The 20320-nt window shown below is 39.2% G+C and overlaps 1 protein-coding gene across 1 annotated transcript in view; it reads right to left on the bottom strand.

Moving 5' to 3' along the window:
- Nucleotides 1–20097, bottom strand: part of LOC111574873 (nicotinamide riboside kinase 2-like) — a 32744-nt gene extending 12647 nt beyond the window's left edge. The window contains exons 1-2 of the mRNA XM_055009551.1: nucleotides 20023–20097; nucleotides 17790–17882 (exon numbers count right to left, since the gene is read on the bottom strand). Coding sequence (XP_054865526.1) covers nucleotides 17790–17882; nucleotides 20023–20097 — 168 coding nt within the window. The remainder of the gene's footprint in view (nucleotides 1–17789; nucleotides 17883–20022) is intronic.
- Between the last annotated feature and the right edge of the window lie 223 nt (nucleotides 20098–20320).

The raw sequence follows: 20320 nt of genomic DNA on the forward strand, positions 1-20320 counted from the left end.
ATGTGAGACTGTGTCCTCAGCAAAGTAAGGTGATCATCCCACTTTCAATTCAGATCAGTTCACTTCATTTAATATACACCCACTGGCCACTTTATTAGGTCCACCTTGCTAGTGAAAGGTTGGACCCCCTTTTGCCTTCAGAACTGTCTTAGTTCTTCCTGGCATACTTTCAACAAGGTGTTGGAAATGTTCCTCAGAGATTTTGGTCCATATTAACATGATAGCATCACACAGTTGCTGCAGATTTGTGGGCTGCACATCCATGATGCTAATCTCCCGTTCCACCACATCCCAAAGGTTATATTGGATTGAGATCTGGTGACTGCAGAGGCCATTGGAGTACAGTGAACTCAGTCATGTTGAAGAAACCAGTTTGAGATGATCTGAGCTTTGTGACATGGTGCATTATCCTGCTGGAAGTAGCCATCAGAAGACGGTCCACAGTAGTTATAAAGTGATGGAGATGGTTAGCAACAATACTCAGGTAGGCTGTGGTATTTAAATGATGCTCATTTGGTACTAAGGGGTCCAAAGTGTGCCAAGAAAATATCCTCCACACCATTACACCACAAGCAGCCTTAACCCTTGATACAATGCAGGATGGATCCATGCATGTTTACACCAAATTCTGACCCTACATCTACACGTCGAAGCTGAAATGGAGACTCATCTGACCAGGCAACATTTTTCCAATCTTCTTGTGTCAAATATTGGTGAGCCTGTGTGAATTCTAGCCTGAGTTTCCTGTTCTTAGCTGACAGGAGTGGCACCTGGTGTGGTCTTCTGCTGCTGTAGCCCATCTTCTTTAAGGCTGGCCGTGTTGTGTGTTCAGAGATGGCATTCTGCATTAACAGATTGTAACCAGTGGTTATTTAAGTTACTGTTGCCTTTTGATCATCTCCAACCAGTCTGCCCATTCTCCTCTGACCTCTCACATCAACAAGGCATTTTCAACCACACAACTGCCGCTTATTGGATATTTTCTCTTTTTTGGACCATTCTCTGTAAACCCTAGAGATGGTTGTGTGTGAAAATCCCAGTAGATCAATGGTTTGTGAAATACCCAGACCAGCCCGTCTGACACCAACAACTATTCCACATGCAAAGTCACTTAAATCCCCTTTCTTCCGCATTCTGATGCTTGGTTTGAACTTCAGCAAGCTGTCTTGACCACGTCTACATGCCTAAACGCATTGAGTTGTGGCCATGTGATTGGCTGATTAGCTATTTGTGTTAACGACCAATTGAACACGTGTACCTAATGAAGTGGCCGGTGAGTGTATGTACACACACACACACGCACACGCACGCACGCGCGCAAGACCCTCATCCATACCTGCTGATCCAATCATAGGCCCTGGTGGATAGACAGCCATCTCAGCTCATCAGGTCAGGGGGAGCAGACTGCTGGGTTCAGAACCGACGTCCTGATTTCAGACTGCTGAACTGAATACCAATAGTCATCCTATTAGAGCTCCTGTCACTACTGTTCCTGTCCTCTTACTTGGGCTGAATAACAAGAAGGAAACAAGTACTCTGACATAACCGTGGTCTATTTATGGTTTCAGTAGATGTGAGTGAGAGTAAATTCATCCACAATATAATTCTGTCGAATATGCAGCACTGCTGGGTTCTTTATGCTCTCACTGTCAGATCTGTTTTTGACTTTTAGGTTGATAGATAGATGAACATAAATGCTGCCTCTGTGATCTCTCCGTGTTCTTCTATTGTTACAACTTCATGTTTTGTCTAATTTCCTTTTTACAACTTGTGATTCTGCTGTTGTTTGGTAGATGATCAGGTGGGTCTCTCTTTTAATTACCTACTCTCCTGTGGATTCTTCCATTTTTAGTCATCCTGGGCACAGAAGTGTAAGTATATCAATAAACTTGACTGTTGCTTAGTCAGTTAACCACTTTTGTGCAGCATGAAGTATCTAAACTAGCATTTCATTAAAATCCCACATAAACTTGCACAAATCATCCATGGTGTCCAGATGATGAAGCGTACTGACTTGGGTGACCCACTGACTTTTCCACCAGTGCCAATATGATGCTGACATTTCTCAGTATTAGTAAAATGTCTTGTCTGTTAGCTGGACTTCATGAACTCAGTTGCACCCAGAGGGCTGATTTCCTCGAGTTCAACCAGCACGGTCACATTTTCACTTCTATTTTGAGAATATTACATAGACGATGCACGATGCACAGACATTCACATCCCTGGAAGGAAGAACTGTAATCACAATGGTGGTCATACTGTCAAAAGTTCTATTCTACCACTTTAAGACTAAATGAATGCAAAATTGATATTCCCACCAAACTCTTTGTGATACTTTGTGAATCATGTTTTTTGCAGATGTTAGCATTATAACGAGCTAAATCACAATAGTAAACATAGCTCAAATTAGCTCATTTGCCTCAAAGTACTGCTTGGCTAATTAAAGCCTCGCAGAACCACTAGTACAGTAGACTCTGTAGGAACCACAATATTTCATCTGAAGTGCCTTTCAGATGGTCGAATAGCTTTGGAAAATCCTCCTTGTAAACGTGTGTGCAGAAGGCGAGCTTCAGACTTGTTTTTCTTTCTTTACACAGCTATTTCTGTCTCTTCTCGTGACCGACTCAGCGCCACTCTGTGAATGTCTTTTATGAGGATATGAGAGCAGATGATATGTCCAAACAACATGTCTCCAACCTCTTCATAATGGTGAGTTTTTCTCGCTTCCCTCCTTTGGACACATTTGATTTACAATGTCAGATAAAAAATAATGAACCCCTTCTTACAAGTATTTCCTGGCCCTCGTCTTGTTGGTCTACCAAACATTACTTATAACACTGTATGTAGCCCTTTCACTTGGTATTACGCCATATTTCTCCTCATGTGCGATATCTTATTTCTGGGGAGGTTTTTCTTGTCTTCATAGAAAGCAGAACTTCACTAGTGTGGGTGTGAGAAGCCTGTTGAGGTATCATAGATCATATAAGGATATACGAATAAACCTGACTGGATTGTAGAAGTCAATGGACAACAACAATGACTGCAAACAAAGCTCACTGTTGAAGTGTGTGTGTAGTAGAACTATCGGTCCATCCGTGATTGTCGATCACCTTCCTGCTTTTGTGTTTAATGAGCTGGCGTAGGAGGACAGTTGCCTTGAGGGAAGGTCTAACAAAAACAATCAATAAAGCACAGTGATCGAACTGTGTGACCTGCTGACCCAATGGCATCGTTGACCTACCTTTGAAGATCGACAATTCTACAAAGTGGCCCTTTTTCCACACAAGGATCATTTAGGTAGAATAGCAACACTCAAGGATGTCTTCAGTGTGTTTCTGTTCAGACCTTCAAAAAGAAGTGAAGCACCAATGAATTACATTTACAGTAGTATAGTAGCAAATATTACAGTAATGCACTGTATGAAGAAACATACATTTAGAAACCGTCTCTATCACATACAAACGCTCACTTGAGCACAGTCGCATATACGCACCCACAACACAAACACACCCACAAAAACTAGTGTCACCACGTAATCTACAGATTGACTGATGGCTCACAGATCTGCTGTGCTCAGCTTAAAATATTTATCATGCATTCTTGTGGTCTCTCATCTTCTGCCACATGTTCATCGACCCAATACCCCCACTGATATTTGTGTGTGTGTGTGTGTGTGTGTGTGTGTGTGTGTGTGTGTGTGTGTGTGTGTGTGTGTGTCTCAGTCTCACCTTTTGTCATCGTGCTCTAATGGTTACTAAAGTCCAGGTAAAGCAGTAAAATCACATAAAACTGTTAATGAAGCACCCAGCCAACTCTGCATTATTAAAAAAGTTTTTTTTTAATGTGATAATAATAAGCAGCAGCACTGGTTGCAAGGTTTGTATTTTAGGCAGAAGATGAGATGACTCTTGAATCTATATCAATTCCTACTTTAAGTCTCTGGCATCTTTTTTGTTTATGTCTGACTCACTGCATTTTGTGGGTAAATATGTGTGTCACACTCAGTTGTAAATGTAAACATTTGGATAAAAGCTCTGTGGGTATATTTCGTGTGAGATCATGAGTCAAATATAGACTTTTTGCTAAATGAGGTCTCATCTCCCCGGTGGGACAGTTTTATGTGGCCTGCAGCCAGAGCTCACTTTCAGTCTGGCCGAATTGAGTGAAGGAAACAAACTGCTGCTGGCTGTTTCAGAATTTTTCCAGTTGTTTACAGATCAGTAAAAAAGATCAGAAACGTGCCCCAAAATCTTCTGTTTGTTTTGCATGCGATAGTTTAAAGTTGTCATTCTGTTAGAGCTGAAGCAGTGCGGTCGATCTCAGACCACCCAATGTGCTGTCAGTGTTCCTGTGTATTTTTAGTCAGTAATCGCATATTTTTGGGGGTCGTTGTGCAGGTTATTTGACAAATGTTTATTGGTAAACACTGTTAAAATGTATATTCAGTTAAGGAAGTTAGTTTTAAACCAGTTTACAGTTTTGGCAAGGGGATTTTCCTTTCTGCTGATATTATTTGACAAGTTTAGTAGCTCATGAGTCAAAGTAATCACTAACATCGTTGTATTTACTCGTACGGCTCTTGATGTGTAAAAACACACTGGCAATATATATTTTCTTCTTTTATCTTAGAAATGCACGGAACGTGATTGTGGAGGTCATTTATACTGCAATGCTGAATTTGTGACTGGAAGATACACATTTAAAAAGCACATTCTACATTTGTGACAAAAGTCTGGACAAAGCGAAGGAAGCAAACAAAAACTGTTTCCCATCTCACTTGTCTGTTACTGACCAGAGAAAAGAGAAAGACAGGACTATTTTTACATTGAGAATTGAGTAGGCAGTCAAGACAAAGGTGACTCATGAGATCGAGGTGAAACTCATGAGGCCAATCAAAAAAGAAGGGAAACAGACAGGGAGGAAATGAGAACACAAGCAACACAGGATGAAAGGGAATTTCAATTTGAGGGAATTTGAGCAGATTTGTAAGTGAACTGGTGTGATTGGTGCATAGAGAAAGATACAGGAGCTTCACAAATCTGCACATTCTGAAAGGAAGAAAATGTGTAGAGTTGCATCTAGGTCATTTTAAGGTAGGAATTTTAAAAAGCTTGTAAATATTAACATTTGATACACAGAGTTGAGTTAGCGGTTTAATCAATGACTCAAGGAGACATGAATTATTTCTTAATTTTGTTGCTGTTAATTCATTTTGCTTTCCCTGAACATATCCTGTCTGTGTACGCACAGGTGAAGAATGAAAAGTTATATATCAATAAAGAAACACTTGCAGAAAAAATAAGCAAAATGAATGTATCAAAGCCAAAGGAGGAAAAATGCACACTTTAACATGGGAGTGTTTTTCATAGACAGAATAATAATAAACATGTCACCTTCAACCCAAAACCTGCTGTGTATGAGCGAACGTGTTTGGTGTATTTGAAACTGTTTTCATCTCCCCGCACGGCGAATGTGTAGTTCTCCGACTTACATAAGTTCTGCGACATACAGAAGTGCACGTGTGTGTATGTGCATGTCGTATGCACACAGCATGTGGGTGTTTCGGTGGGTTTGCTTCAGTGCCAGCTTTAGGGGCTCCATGCTGATGGAGGCCTGTGGGTCCAACATCTGCTCACTGCTGGTGGGAGACGGGCAGAAAAACCCTCGGTCTTAAGCCCATTTCTCTCATCTTCTACCCACTCACACCATGGCACTTCCTATCTTTTTATCCCCTGTATTTCCAGATCCCTTCTTCAATGCTTCATCCAGCACTGTCCCGTATGTTCTCGTCTCTTCTTTATCTCCCCGTCAACCGTGAGCTCATATGCAGAGAACTGTTCAGACATATTTTCTACCAAAGCTATAGAAAAAAGGAGATTGGAACATGGCATTAAAAAAAAAAAAAACTACACTGCTTCAGGAATTACAGAGAGCAGGTGACCTAACAAATTGAAAATAAGAAGCTGCGGATTTGCTTTAATAGCTCCAAATTCTCTATGAATATTAAATAGATTCCTTGGAGTGTACATTGAAAGAGCTATTTCAGTGTAAATTGTGCCAAAGTAGTTTTCGAGATTCTTCAGTCAAAAGAAACTCCAGTAATATTACTACAGGAAATTCCAGGATTCCTTAGCAATGGCACATATGGGACAAGCTGAAAGCCGATGAAGAGAACTGCTTGCACATGTATCACTCGAACATTGTCAGGAGGCCCCAGGTAGTTATGAAGTGATAAGTATGCGGTGACTAAATGCTTGATATTGTAAGAGATCCTTCACACCACCTTTTGCACTTTCTGTCTGGGAGACACAGCACAGTAATAAGTGCCATTTGCACTTCAGAGGAAGTAAAAAGCAGCAAAAACAGTGACTTTACACAACCAAAAAGTTTCTGAGGGAGAATATTTACTGTTGATGGTCATTATAAATGTGAGATTTAAAGTTTCCTGAAGGATTATCTTAAACACAACATGTTTGGAAAGTCATTTGAAAATCAATTCACAGTTTGGAAATCACATGGAGTTTGGCAGTAGCTTTGAGCCTCTTTGAGCTCTGAGTGCTCCAGTGTCCATCTGGCCACTCATCAGCTGGCCGAGACTTTCCTTATTTAAAAAAAAAAACTTGACCAATCCTACCACATGTAGTATATTTAATGTCAATTACTTATTTTATCTGCATTTCCTGGCAGTGTGTTGTCTCCGAATCACGCCTCCACTGATCTCAACTCCTTGTAATGATATGTTCCACTTCATATTTTGTTATTTTCGCTTAAATGATATGACCTTGGATGACAGAGCCTCTTATCAAAGACATGCCAAGTTAAAACTGGCAAGCTTGATTTGTCACTGGTACCACATGCCTAAAGGGATATTTTTCTAAAATAACCAGTCTGCTCTGACCACTTATTCAATCTTAACCTCTTATGCAGTGAGTGGAAATAGCTATCATTTTAACAATATGTATATGCTGTTAAAAAGTTAGGGGCATTAATTAGCTCTTGGATTATTTTTGTAGCTATTGATTTTTAGGAAAATTATACCCAAGCAGCAGCTCAAACACAACAGACCTATAGCTCATTGCTCTGCCTTTTTCACATATAGGATGAGTAGGCTAACTGTCCAGGTGGCCATTACATTATAAATCCCTCCTGAATTCAGATTTTTGGCAACAACAGACCTGCCCACATATTCATTTTATGTCACACTTTAAGTTGGAAAGTCCACTAACAAACACAAAACAACACTTCATGTTTGAAAAAGTCGCACCTACAGATGCCAATGATCCCAGCAGGAACACATGCGTTTTAATAGATTAACATTTGATGTCTACTGATAAAGAAATAAAACTAAGATTCACTTCTGCCACCTGCTGTTCTCATCAGAAGTACCAGGAATTGCGTTCAGTATTACCGGCACCAAAAGTATGCCAACGTCCTCCAAATTTATGAACAAAGTACTAGCAGTGTATGTCAATTTGTCAGTGCTCTCTAGAAGGACACAGAGAAAAGGCCCTTGAAAGTCATACAAATGACTGTAAAATCAGTGGTACACTTCAGGTTTGGTAAAGTTTAAGCACAGAAACAAGATTATATTTATGCACAGCTGGGTGATATTGTTAAAAAGTTTCTAATGATAAAACTTTTTATATTGGTGGAAATCGATCATTATTGATCATTATCTAAAGACTAGGAGAAAAAAAATCTTTAATTTGAATTTCACCCATTTTCATTGAACTTACCCATTTTACCCTGCATAAATAAATTCATGTATACATATTAAAAGAAATAAAGAAAAAGGAATGAAGTCACAGAGAGAACAATGGATGATGAAGAGGCTCCATTATCAGGGAATATGATAGTCTGTTTATGAGCAGGGAGGAAGCAAGCCTGGGGTTTGTTCCTGCAATTAAACTCCCATTTTCATTATGTGCTTTCATGTTATCTGATGCATTTAGGTGAAACCTGAACAATTTTCTCATTGCTATTGATGAAGTATCTATTGCTTTCATTTCATCTCCCAGGCCAAGGTCTAGAACAATATCACAACAGTAATTCTGAGTATAAATTTCTGCGCAGTTTTGGTTAGGGAACTTTTGTTGCTATGGTTGCAATATTGATTATAATAAAGTGTAAATGTTGGTAGGAAACTGGAAACAGTGATCTCCTATAATAAAGTCAAGCATCTTCCTCCATTGCCGGAGATGAATAACATCAATGATTCCTACGATCATTAGAGGACTTTGTCACAACATGTTGTGTTTATAGATCCACTGAAACACCTCATATTGTGTTTCTGTGGAGGATAGTTCCAAATTTAACATTTTTGTCATAGACTCTGACAAGAGGTCTTTAGCTCTGATTTCCAGCATTGATTATGGATGCGGTTACAGGTGAAGTGAAGCAATGCTTTTCCTGGATATGAAGTTCTACTATGGAGTTTAAGGCCCGGTCACATCAGCATTTAATAAAGTCTAACTAAATTTTTCCAGCAGTGTTATGTCATTTCAGTAGAATCACCACGATCAGTGGATTCACTCAGAAGGTTGACGTGAGGTGAACTTTAATTTTAAAATGCACACTATTTACCAAGAGAAACCTGACAGTGTTGGCTTCTAAAGGAATAAACAGTCCGAGAGTGAAAAATAGAAAAAACATAGATGTAGAGTCGAAACAAAAGAAGCTAATGAAGCTTAACTACAAATAAGGAAAACAATCATAGTTTATTTAGTCTCTGCATTGAATTAAGGTGCATGGTTGGTGTTAATGAGAACATACTTCTCCTAATTAAGCATTCTTACTTATTGTCATGGATGGATGTGTATATATATATACATATGTGTGTGTGTGTGTGTGTGTGTGTGTGTGTGTGTGTGTGTGTGAATCCATTCAATTTAGAAACTATCGCAGCTTCTGTATTTTTTTTTTTTTTTACCTACAGAGCATATACAGTATACTAGAGACTCCCTTTGTTATGTTGGCTGACTTCCTGCTGGCTTTGTACCATAGTTTATTAGTAATTTATGAGTATATTTAAAACAAATTTTAAATATACACTGCCATTCAGAAGTTTTGGGTCACTTATGTCCCCCCCCTTTTTTTTTTTAACAGAAAAGCATTTTTTTCAATGAAGTTAACATTAAATTAATCAGAAATACAGTCTAGACATTGTTAATGTGGTAAATGACTATTCTAGCTGGAAACAGCTGATTTTTAATGGAATATCTCCATAGGGAAACAGAGGAACATTTCCAGCAACCATCACTCCTATGTTCTAATGCTACATTGTGTTAGCTAATGGTGTTGAAAGGCTAATTGATGATTAGAAAACCTTTGTGCAATTATGTTAGAACATGAATAAAAATGTGAGTTTTCATGGAAAACATGAAATTGCTTGGGTGACCCCAAACTTTTGAACAGTAGTGTAATTATGATGTTAATAATTTCAAAATAATAACTAAAATTATTTTTAGAATAACAATGGGAATTTTGTTCTTTTAAATAACAGCAATCTGTAAAATAATGACTTAGGAGCATTTAATTATGCTAAAATGATGAGATTTCATGGTCAAGAAATGTAAAAATGCATATTGTGTATTACCATATGGATGTTTTCTGTGGATATAATTTCCAGTATTATTCTTTTTTAACGTACTTAACATATTACTCGAAAATCAGTAAAAAAAAAAAAAAATCTAAATAAATAAACCAAAAACAAAATGCTACTTAGAATCAAAACACGCTAAATAGTATTTATAGTGTCTTATTAATGGAACAACACAATTTATAGATTGTGCTCCAGCTGACTTAAATTTTACTGAAGCTAATGCATCAAATTTGGATCATATAAAGAGTCATTCAGGGCTGTTTATGTAAAATCAAGAATGATATTCACCTTTTGCAGTCATTGTGTATGAGAACGCCTTCCCGGTCACGACGTCAACAGGCCACGAGCGCCACATATTTTGCATGAGCATGGAATGAAAATGGAATACAAATATGCCTCACTCGAATTTACATGATAATGTGAAAACGGGGGTCATGAAATAATACCACACATCATCATACCATTGTTTTAAGACACTATGTTATTAATGTCTAAATGTACGTCTAATGAAGCATAAACTCTGTAGCATTATAAACACACTCAGAAAATTCCGTATAACATACACAGATGGCTTTGTGCAAATGTGTCTCTCGTGCTTTCCATCCCTCCTGCCTCTGTTTCTCACTCAAGCTCTACCTCCTCTTTTCCTCTTGCTCCATCTTTTCTATCCATCCCTCTTAGACACCCACATAGTGCCACACTCTCCCTCCCACCGTGAGCTATCTGTACTACAGCACATAAATTTACTGCATAGTTAAAGAGAGAAGGAGGGATGACACAACCCAGAGAGAGACAGAGAGAGAGAGAGAATGCAGGTAAGGAGGACTGAACGCCTACAGTACATGCACACAGAAAAGCTCCAGCACAGGCTGAGATATTGACACCCACATCCCATCTGTCACATGAGAACCTTACACCGAAAATGACATTTTTCTCTTGATATGACACTTCTCCTAATCCTTTGGAGGGAAAGTTTTGTTACACCGTGACCGCATGCAACCAACAGCTACCTGTATGCTCCACAAAGACTACAACCAAATTCATGCTGCAGCCTCGGGGGTCACAGGTTGGTATATTTTTAGTACAGGAGAAAAAACAACAACATGCGAAACCTATAATTTCCCTTGTATAGAGTACTATAGTTTAAATGTAAATTCAAATACGACCACATGAGGAACCCTTACAGATGGCCTCAAGTGTTTCATTAAACTTAAATCCGCTGGTCTGATTCGGCTGCCTGAGAAATCCTCAAGTTCAGACAGCTGGTCTAAAAGAGGATGAAATGAATCTTAATATGCATGTAAATTTGTCACCATTACGTAACCTGGTCTTCTTTTCCTCTCTGCTTTTTTTTCTTTCTTTCTTGTTTGTGTGCTGAGGCTAATCTTGTGTTGTAGTACACCACCTCCAGAATCATAAAAAAAAACAAAAAACATGCACAACATGGATCACATCCCAGTGAGCAGGTAGGTGACAAATAAAATGTCAACAACCACTAAAAATGACTCTTCAACAGCAATCGTCTTAATAGTGCTAATCAGCCAACAAAAATTGACAAAATATTACAATAACAAGACCACTTAAAACACAAACACAGAATTGGAAAGAAAGAATTTTAAAACACCTAACCAAAGGAAACATGATGATACCACCAGCATTCAGAAAACTTGAATTCCAGGCTTAATCTGTTTGGAAGTTCATGTCAATTAAACAGCTTTTTTTTTTTTTTTTTTTTTTTTTTTTTAATAAAAAAACAAAAAACAACCCAAACCTTATTCTTAAGTATTTGTTAGGAGTGCCACAAGTCAGCCAGAGTGGTGAAGAAGCAGATGGTAATAATATGTGATTTTCCATTTCAAAAAAGAGCTTTTGCTGCTGCCACACACCACCCCCCATTAGAAAACCCTGGTGCAGTTATGTTAGCATGTGAATAAAAGCGTGAGTTTTCATGGAAAACATGAAATTGACTGGGTGAGCCCAAACTTTTGAACGGTCGTACATATAAAGGTAGATCTTTAAACTGTGGGGAATTTAACTTTCATTTGGGAAATTTTGTAGGACGAAGCTATTTTTAGGTTTGGATTAGCAACTTCCACTTCGAAAAACATCCTGAAATTCAGTCTATCTATGCACAACTGAACAACCTTTTAGCTCTATAGATAAGAGACACTTGAGGATGAGGAGATGTATTGCATTTCAGAATTCCTTAACCACCATGCCAGAGTGAGATTTGACTAAAAAACAAACAAACAAACAAAGAAAAAAGCACTACACAACTGTTCAAAAGTTTGGGGTCACTCAGGCAATTTCATGTTTTCCATGAAAACTCACACTTTTATTCATGTGCTAACATAACTGCACAAGAGTTTTCTAATCATGAATTAGCTTTTCAACACCATTAGCTAACACAATGTAGCATTGGAACACAGGAGTGATGGTTGCTGGAAATGTTCCTCTGTACCTCTATGGAGATATTCCATTAAAAATCAACAGTTTCCAGCTAGAATAGTCATTTACCACATTAACAATGTCTAGACTGGATTTCTGTTTAATTTAATGTTATCTTCATTGAAAAAAAAAAAGCTTTCAAAATGAGAACATTTCAAAGTGACCCCAGACTTTTGAATGGTAGTGTACATTTTTACTGTAACCAAATCAAAACCGTGAATTAGAAAGTAAATAACAGCCTCATAATGATGAGTCCATAGACACTGATGTTACTGAAACTCTTAAAAATTCTCAACACCTCCAAATTAGATGCAACCGAACTGAAGCAAAAAACAAAAATTACTACACTGATTTTAGTCACAGTCAAGTCAAACTTATTTCTAAAAGGCCAATTCACTGACTGTGCCACAGTCGGCGACCTTCTAAAAATAGTGTTAGAGTGCGTTTTAATAACATTGAAGCAGCAGAGGAGCCTTCAGGAGGGAAAGTTTCAAGTTAGGGTGAAAGTAAAGGTCTGGCAAATGGCACACATGATTAATGTAAATCTCCAGGAAATAACTAAGTCTATGATGGGAACACAACTAGATCACTGCAATTTTCTCTGCCTCACTCATGCTGCTCGAAATCACTTGAAATGCAACAATCAGAACTAGCTACATTTCAAAGGACTTCAAGCTGCCCAAAATGACTTCAAATGGAGCAAACAGAACTGGCTGCTGGTGCCATGCTATGCCTGTCCATGCATCTCTCCACTATAACAGCTTCCCATAACAGTTCAGTACATGTAGGACAATGCATTACATTCCCCCAGTTTCATTTTTTGCCACAACATCTGGAATCATCTTCCCAAATCTAACAAATTTACTAAATCTTTTGATTTCTTTTAAAGCAGCTTCTAAAACCCATCTTTACAGGCAAGTTCTTACAGACCTCTATCTCTGTCTTATACTTTGGTTTGTTTTGGTCCATTTCTCACTGTGGTGAGTTTCATATTATAATTTATTCTTACTTCACTTGTTTATCCATTTATGTGTTTTTGTGTGAAACTTGGTGTTTGAAAAAGTGATAAAACTTTGCTTACAGTACTTACTTGTTTACAACTTCAGTCCCCCATGTAGAAAGTGGAGGGAGTTTAACTAGACTTGGGGGTGTTTGATACAAAGAGGAGTAGTGGGAGTGGAGGGAGCTGTGAAGAATGATGGAGGGAAAAAGAGAAGCAGAAGCATCCACGCCACACCTCATTAGAGTTCTGGAGGAGAGGAAGGGAAAGACAGTAAAAACACAATAAGGCATATTAGAGTTTTGACAAATTATGTATCTGCATACATATATGTGAGTGTGTTATTTGACAAAGAAACCATTTTGGCAAAAATGGCTTCTTTGCAAGTAGATGGAGCGCTTTCCAGCTATTACTTGTGGCTCAAGTCCTTCCATGACAACAGAACTGAATAATATTGTTGACTCACTTGCGCTCAGCTTATTGAATTTGGATATGTTTTGCATATTGTAACACACACACACACACACACACACACACACACACACACACACACACACACACACACACACACACACACACACACACACACACACACACACACACACACACACACACACACACACACACACACACACACATTGTGTTCTGCACAAGGAATGACTGTCATGATGTTGTATTGTTATGTCATTTTACTGCCCCTGTACACTTTGTGCTCATGCATATCATGTGTGTTCATGTGAACCACATCCCACTTTGTGACGGCTGATGTTCAAAGTATAACAACGCAGCTTTGGAAGCCTTTCTGTTTGTCAAGAGCCACTTCTTCACCTCAAACCAAGACACAATGAGAGGCATATTTGCATCACTGAGTGCCTTCTGGAATGTACAAAAATCAACATAATCCAGTTCCGTGTTTGTGCAAGTGTGCATGAGTCTATCTGAATGAATGTGTGTATTCGCTTGCACATTAAGTGGGATTCACCGAGTGTTGTTTCCCCTGACAAATCCCCTCAGTCGACACTTTTATTTCACTCCTTCCTTGGTCTCGCATGCACACACACACACACACACACACACACACACACACACACACACACACACACACACACACACTCAATTGCATGCGCTCACAAATGAGCTCAAACACACACAGCGTGGCGATAGTTGACTCACTGATCGTCCCTGCTCTTTTGTTCCTGATACACCTGCTCAGTTTACCACCTCCCACACTCATGCATGCACCGACATACACTCACACACACAACCTGGTAAACAGTCATAGCACCTCCAAACAGCTCGAGCAACCCAGAACTTCGCTCCCTTGACAGCAGCAGTGGGGGAGCGAAATAGAAAGAGAGACTGAATGAAAGTGAGAAAGAAGTGAGACCACAAAAAGCTTTGCTGTTCCTCTTTTCTTCCCTTTTCCGCCTCCTCTCCCCTCCTTTCCTCCTCACTATTCCCACCTACTTTTATTTCTTCCTGCCTTCACATCTCGTCTTCTTTATTCCTGAACATCCTATTTTCAGCTCTTCTTATGGCCTTTTTTCAGCTTTACCTTTTTCCCGCTCATTCTCCATACATCGGGTTTCTATTTGTCTTCAGGTAGTAACACATTCCCTCATGACAGAGCTTCTGTTTGCCTCTGGATCTTGAGAGCTCATGCCAAATTTAGCTATTTCTCCCTCCATTTCTCAGGATAATAGGACCAACATGAACACACAGAGAGAACCTTGCAACAGTGAGGTGTCATCCATTCTGCATTTGCTGCTGTGGCCTTCTACTTGATAATACGCACGTGTGTGTGTGTGTGTGTGTGTGTGTGTGTGTGTGTGTGTGTGTGTGTGTGTGTGTGTGTGTGTGTGCGTAGCCACTCCAGTGCACATGCTAGCCCGTCCGTTCGCTTCGTTGGTTGCCAAACATTTAGATTTGCTCTCTGAGCACAGACGTTTTCCCCTGCCAGAACAGTTTGTCCCAGTTTCCTACTGACGAACTCTTTCAGAATTTGGGAAATGTGTTTGTGTGTGTTCTGTGTGTTATGTGTTGTGTGTGTGTGTGTGTGTGTGTGTGTGTGTGTGAGTGTTTTCTTTTTCTTTTTTACATTATATAATCACATTATATATCACAAAATCAAATTTTTAATATAAAAATAATTACTATATTCGCTACAGTATCATAAGAAAGCAAAGAAAATAACTTAATAAATACACTGAATAATTTAAGACCAATTCAAGAAGTTAAGTGAAGGATACATGGAAGTCAAAAAAAATCACTATGTCCAGGAATTACAATTTTTCATTGTGGGTTTTCCTTTGCCCAGACAACTTGGTACAATTTCCCAGAAAGGAAGAAATTGAAGTAATAATTCAGAGGATAGACTAAATCCTCTATGATTTTGTCTGTCATTTGTGCAACTTCTTTGTCACTGTAACTTGATAATGGAAGTTGTTTACGGCCTGATATTGTCTGACTATTCTGCAGAGTTTGGTCATCTCTTTAGCAGTAGGTCTCAGAATATTGCTTGTAAGAACACTTTCTCCCTATGTGTAGATGGATGTACAATGAAATGATTGTGTGATTCAGGTCCTCTGCCCACAGGGGATCAGAAGTATGAGGCTCCACTCGCCTATAGATTAAAAAAAAAGAGCCAAACTCTCAAAACTACTCAACATAAGAGCTTCTCAGCGACCGTGGTTTCAGGGCTGTCTGCAAGGCTTGTGATTATGATAGGCTTCAGTCCATACAAATCCCATCTTCTGACACTCCATCTCTTTATCTCACTCTCACACACTTCTCCACCTCACAGGATTGCGTTGGTTTACTCTCAACATCTGTCTGTTTCAAGTCATCTGCACAGGAGACGCCTCTAACCAGTGATGGACATTAATGCAATCACGCTATTTTTTTCTTCTCAGTTAAACAACAGGATAACAAATTAATATTTTCACTCCCACTGAACTAAAACCTGTCTGGATGTAATGCATCAAGAAGAATATCACCGATAAATATTACAGAAATCCAGTCTAGACCATGCTGGAGCCCTTGAGGTTGAAAATGCTTAGCATTTAATTGCAACATACACAGTTCAAATCCCTTTTGTTTTTCGACTCATTCAAGACAACACACTTAAGAAAAGCAAACAAGCAATTTGTTGACTCACCGCATGAGAAAACGATTCAGATCCCAAGCGGTGGCAAAGTGTGTAATGATTTTATGGAATGGCAGTGAGAATTCCTCGACCCCATGAGAAACAGGTTAAGATCAGCTCTCAAAAGGTAGAGCAGCATCAACAGAGAGAAGATCGATGTCTTGTGCCAGGCTGCACAGTGGAATGAGTGCTGCTCATGTCTACGCTGGCTGGTGGCAGGTGGCTGGTACGACTTTTAGAGTTCAGGATAAGACAAAGCAACATTGGGACACAGTAAAGGCAAAGTAGTCTATTGAAGCTGTATATCTATTTAATACTTGTTGCTCACCAATTGCAAACAACTCAGAAATTCTCAATACCTTTTTCAGTAAGCATTGATTGCTTTTTCATTTTTGCCTTCAAACATTCGTTTGATGTTGTAACAAGCCTCCCTTGAAGTCCCGGCAGCAATAACTAATGCACTCTCAGCCACTTCATACTGACTGGTCACAAGAAGTCCGCCCACAGAATCGCAGCAATGCAATGACTGTCCCTGAACTGCTAGATGTGCACATAGTTGCCTTTATATCTGCTTTGATCAGGTGTCCATCTGCCGTCTCATTTGTGCAGCAACGGCAATTAAGGAAACATAAATAGTGTGTAAATGATTACACTTGTGTACTTTCGATATTCATTTTTCACCTTCCATTGCTGCTTACAACAACTCAGGGTCACAGAAGGTCTGGTTGTATGCCTTCAGACAGAAAAAAATGAATTTCCCCTTGTGAAACAACAAAGTATTTCTATTGTTTTCTAGACTGTGGGAGGTCACCAGAACATGAAAGCTGAGTGTGATGTCTACACTTGCAGCCATCCAACCGTACATTTCTGTAACCCCATTAACCACTTTAGTTCAAATTCTGACACTCATATTGTACACACAAAACCACATAAATAACACATAATTTATCATTTCAAATACCACACTCACATTTTATTTAGCTTTTCTTGAAGTACTTAACTTCTATTTGTAGTGTGCATGTTTAGTTAACATTTGTAAATTCAACATGTTTTTTTTTTTTTTCCAAGTTGTACTTTCTTAATCTTTTTAATACTGGTGCTGGGGCATCCAGTCCTCAGCTGCTGTACTCATCTGTATGGCTGTGGACAAGAGAAGGCTTCAGAGGAGTACCAGGCTTTTATACTAGAGCTGCCAATCAGGCCACGCCAAGTGCTTATTTGACTTAAATATTACATTATTCATTTGACTTGTGGTGGGTATTTAGAGATATTTTTATATATATAAAAACAAATAGTACAAATAAATAAGAAGCACTTTCCTTTCAAAAGTTTGGGGTCACTTAGAAATGTCCTTATTTCTGAAAGAAAAGCAGTTTTGTTTTCAATGAAGATAACAAAATTAAAATAGAGAAAACAGAAGTTGGAAAAAAAATGTAGCGCTGGAATGCAGCTCGATGAGGAACTCACAATTCTGAAGTGCTTGAGATATATTATTGAAGGCTAACTGAAGGAGTGAAAGTGTTGTATAGAAAACATACTTATATTACTGATGGAGATGTGAAAGCACGTCAGTAATACTACTGATGATGTCACACCTTACTGGCAGTGCCATGCTGGGTCAGAGACCTGACCACCAGTCCTCCCTTTGAATCATCCTCCACCAGGCAAAGGCCAAGACCTACATGATCCTGGAGGGAGAAAGAAGGGACAATGTGAGCAGACAACAAATTGAAACTTCAAACTCTTACTTAGTGATGCCAACTGAGTTGAGTTATATACTCTGTAATACACACTACCATTCAAAGGTTTGGGGTCACTTAAAAATGTCCTTATTTTTAAAAGGAAAGCATTTTTTTTCAATGAAGTTAACATTAAATTAATCAGAAATCCAGTCTAGACATTGTTAATGTGGTAAATGACTATTCTAGCTGGAAACAGCTGATTTTTTAATGGAATATCAACATAGGGGTACAGAGGCCCATTTCCAGCAACCATCACTCCTGTTTTCTAGTGCTACATTGTTTTAGCCAATTGTGTTGTCATCAATATCTTCACAATATTTTTTATTGCCACCCTCAGCAGGACAATGCACCCCGACACACTGCAAAAACTGCTCAGGAGTGACCCGGGGAACACCACAGAGCTAAGCTGTTCACCACTCCCCAGATCCATGTAATGTGCCAGGATAAGCCTGATCTAGGTAGGTCTCACCCTGCAACCCACAGAATTCACTGCCACCATCCCAGTGCCTCAGGACATCCCCAGAGGTCCTGTGTCCATGCCCCACTGGGTCAGAGGAGTTTTAGCAGCATAAAGGGGACCAACACAATATTAGGCAGGTGGTCAGAATGTTATGCCTGATTGGTGTATAATTCACCTTTGTTCATTGTTTGTCAGGCCAGTTATGAGTTTTGTTTAATCAGTGCAGTTGGTTAGTTGGTTGTTTGCATTATTTTGTTAATATAGCCTAAGTTCTGTTGATTTGATCTCTTTTATGGGCCGAGAATTTAGTATTTGCTTTGCAGCTGGTTCCCTCACACTGGATATTTAGCTTGTGCCATGACATCAAATCAGATGTATTTAGAAGTATACAGTGAGTTTCACAGTGTTAACAATTTTCAAACATTTACTCAAAATAAAAATGAACAATCAGACAGCGCTCTATCAGTTGTCTCCTGCATCGACTGCACTTATCTTGGCTGGCAACCTCTTAACACAGCACAAACTGTTGTTATTGGAGCAGACGATTTCATGGAAAACACTCACTCTTGACTATAATTTCTGCATCTGTAACACAACACATAAACACTGTATCTGAACCCTCATTATATACTGATTACATCTATATGTCTTTAGCTCTTGAAAGCTTTCAAAGCAGATCACTTTGTTGTATATTATTTACCCTTTTACACATTGAGGAAAAGTTCAGTAACAGTGAGTCAGCCTGGCAAGAAAGATCAGACAAGGACAAATATTTGACTCTTGCTTCAGGCACTTAACCAGTCTGGTTTAGAAATGCATTTTAGAGCATAATGTTAGTCCCCCCCTGAGTGTTTTCATAGGTATTTATAGCTATTTTTGATAATGTCATGACCGCATTGCCATTACATATGTGTTATCGAAAAGCAACAAGCAAAATTCGCTGAAAGTAGAGGCAAGGCAAAACAAAACAAACAGCAACAACAAAAAAAAAAACTTTTCTTTGCAGCTGCAGGAAGCACCAAAATGTAAAGTGGCAATGACTGTAAGAGGGAGATGCTTCATTAAAACTATCCTAATACCAGAAACCTTGTAAACAACCTGACACTTCTCGATAAAGAAGCAGCGCTCCGAAGAAGTTTCTCTCACCTTTACTGTGTGATGTACTTTCTCAAACTCAAAAAAACTAGGTTTGATTTAGTCGGAAATGAGACGATGAAAATGTCACAAAGTGACACAAAATACACACCGTACGCACACAGACGTGATAAAAACTCAATTGGCTGATATTCTTATTAGGCGGACTATGTGTGCCTCTCTCTGTTGGATTCTTTTGTTCAATATCCAGCCTCACTTAGCGCAACTGAACCATCTTGTGGGTGTCGGATTGTAACCATGGGGACGAACTTGATTGACCCCATCAAAAGGAGCCCTTACCTTAGTCAGCTGAGTCCAGCTGGCAAAGGATAACAACATCAGCTGTCCCAATCCCCTCAACACACATCCAAATCCATGTGCCCTCAAAAACACACAATGATAAATTGCGTATGAGGAAAAATGGGAGGGGGGGAGAAGACGGCTATGTGTGTGTATTCGTCCTCCATAGCTCCCAACATCCCTGCACCTGACCTTCAGTGTTATTAAGGAGCCTCCTTTATTCCTGACACTCTCACAGCTCTTCCCTGAAGAAAGCAATTCATCCATTTTCCAATAACTTACCACCCAAGGCAATTATGTCTGTTTTTCTGCCACCTCCCTGCTTCTCAATAAAGTGCTCATAAATGGGGAGGGCAAAGATGTGAATCAAGGAAGTGATTTTGAAAAGATTGCCGAGTGTGTGAGGAAATGAGACGCTGAGTGTGTGTGTGTGTGTGTGTGTGTGTGTGTGTGTGTGTGTGTGTGTGTGTGTGTGCAAGGGAGAGAGGGT

This window comes from Amphiprion ocellaris, chromosome 4, assembly GCF_022539595.1.
Source record: "Amphiprion ocellaris isolate individual 3 ecotype Okinawa chromosome 4, ASM2253959v1, whole genome shotgun sequence".
NCBI lineage: Eukaryota > Metazoa > Chordata > Actinopteri > Pomacentridae > Amphiprion > Amphiprion ocellaris.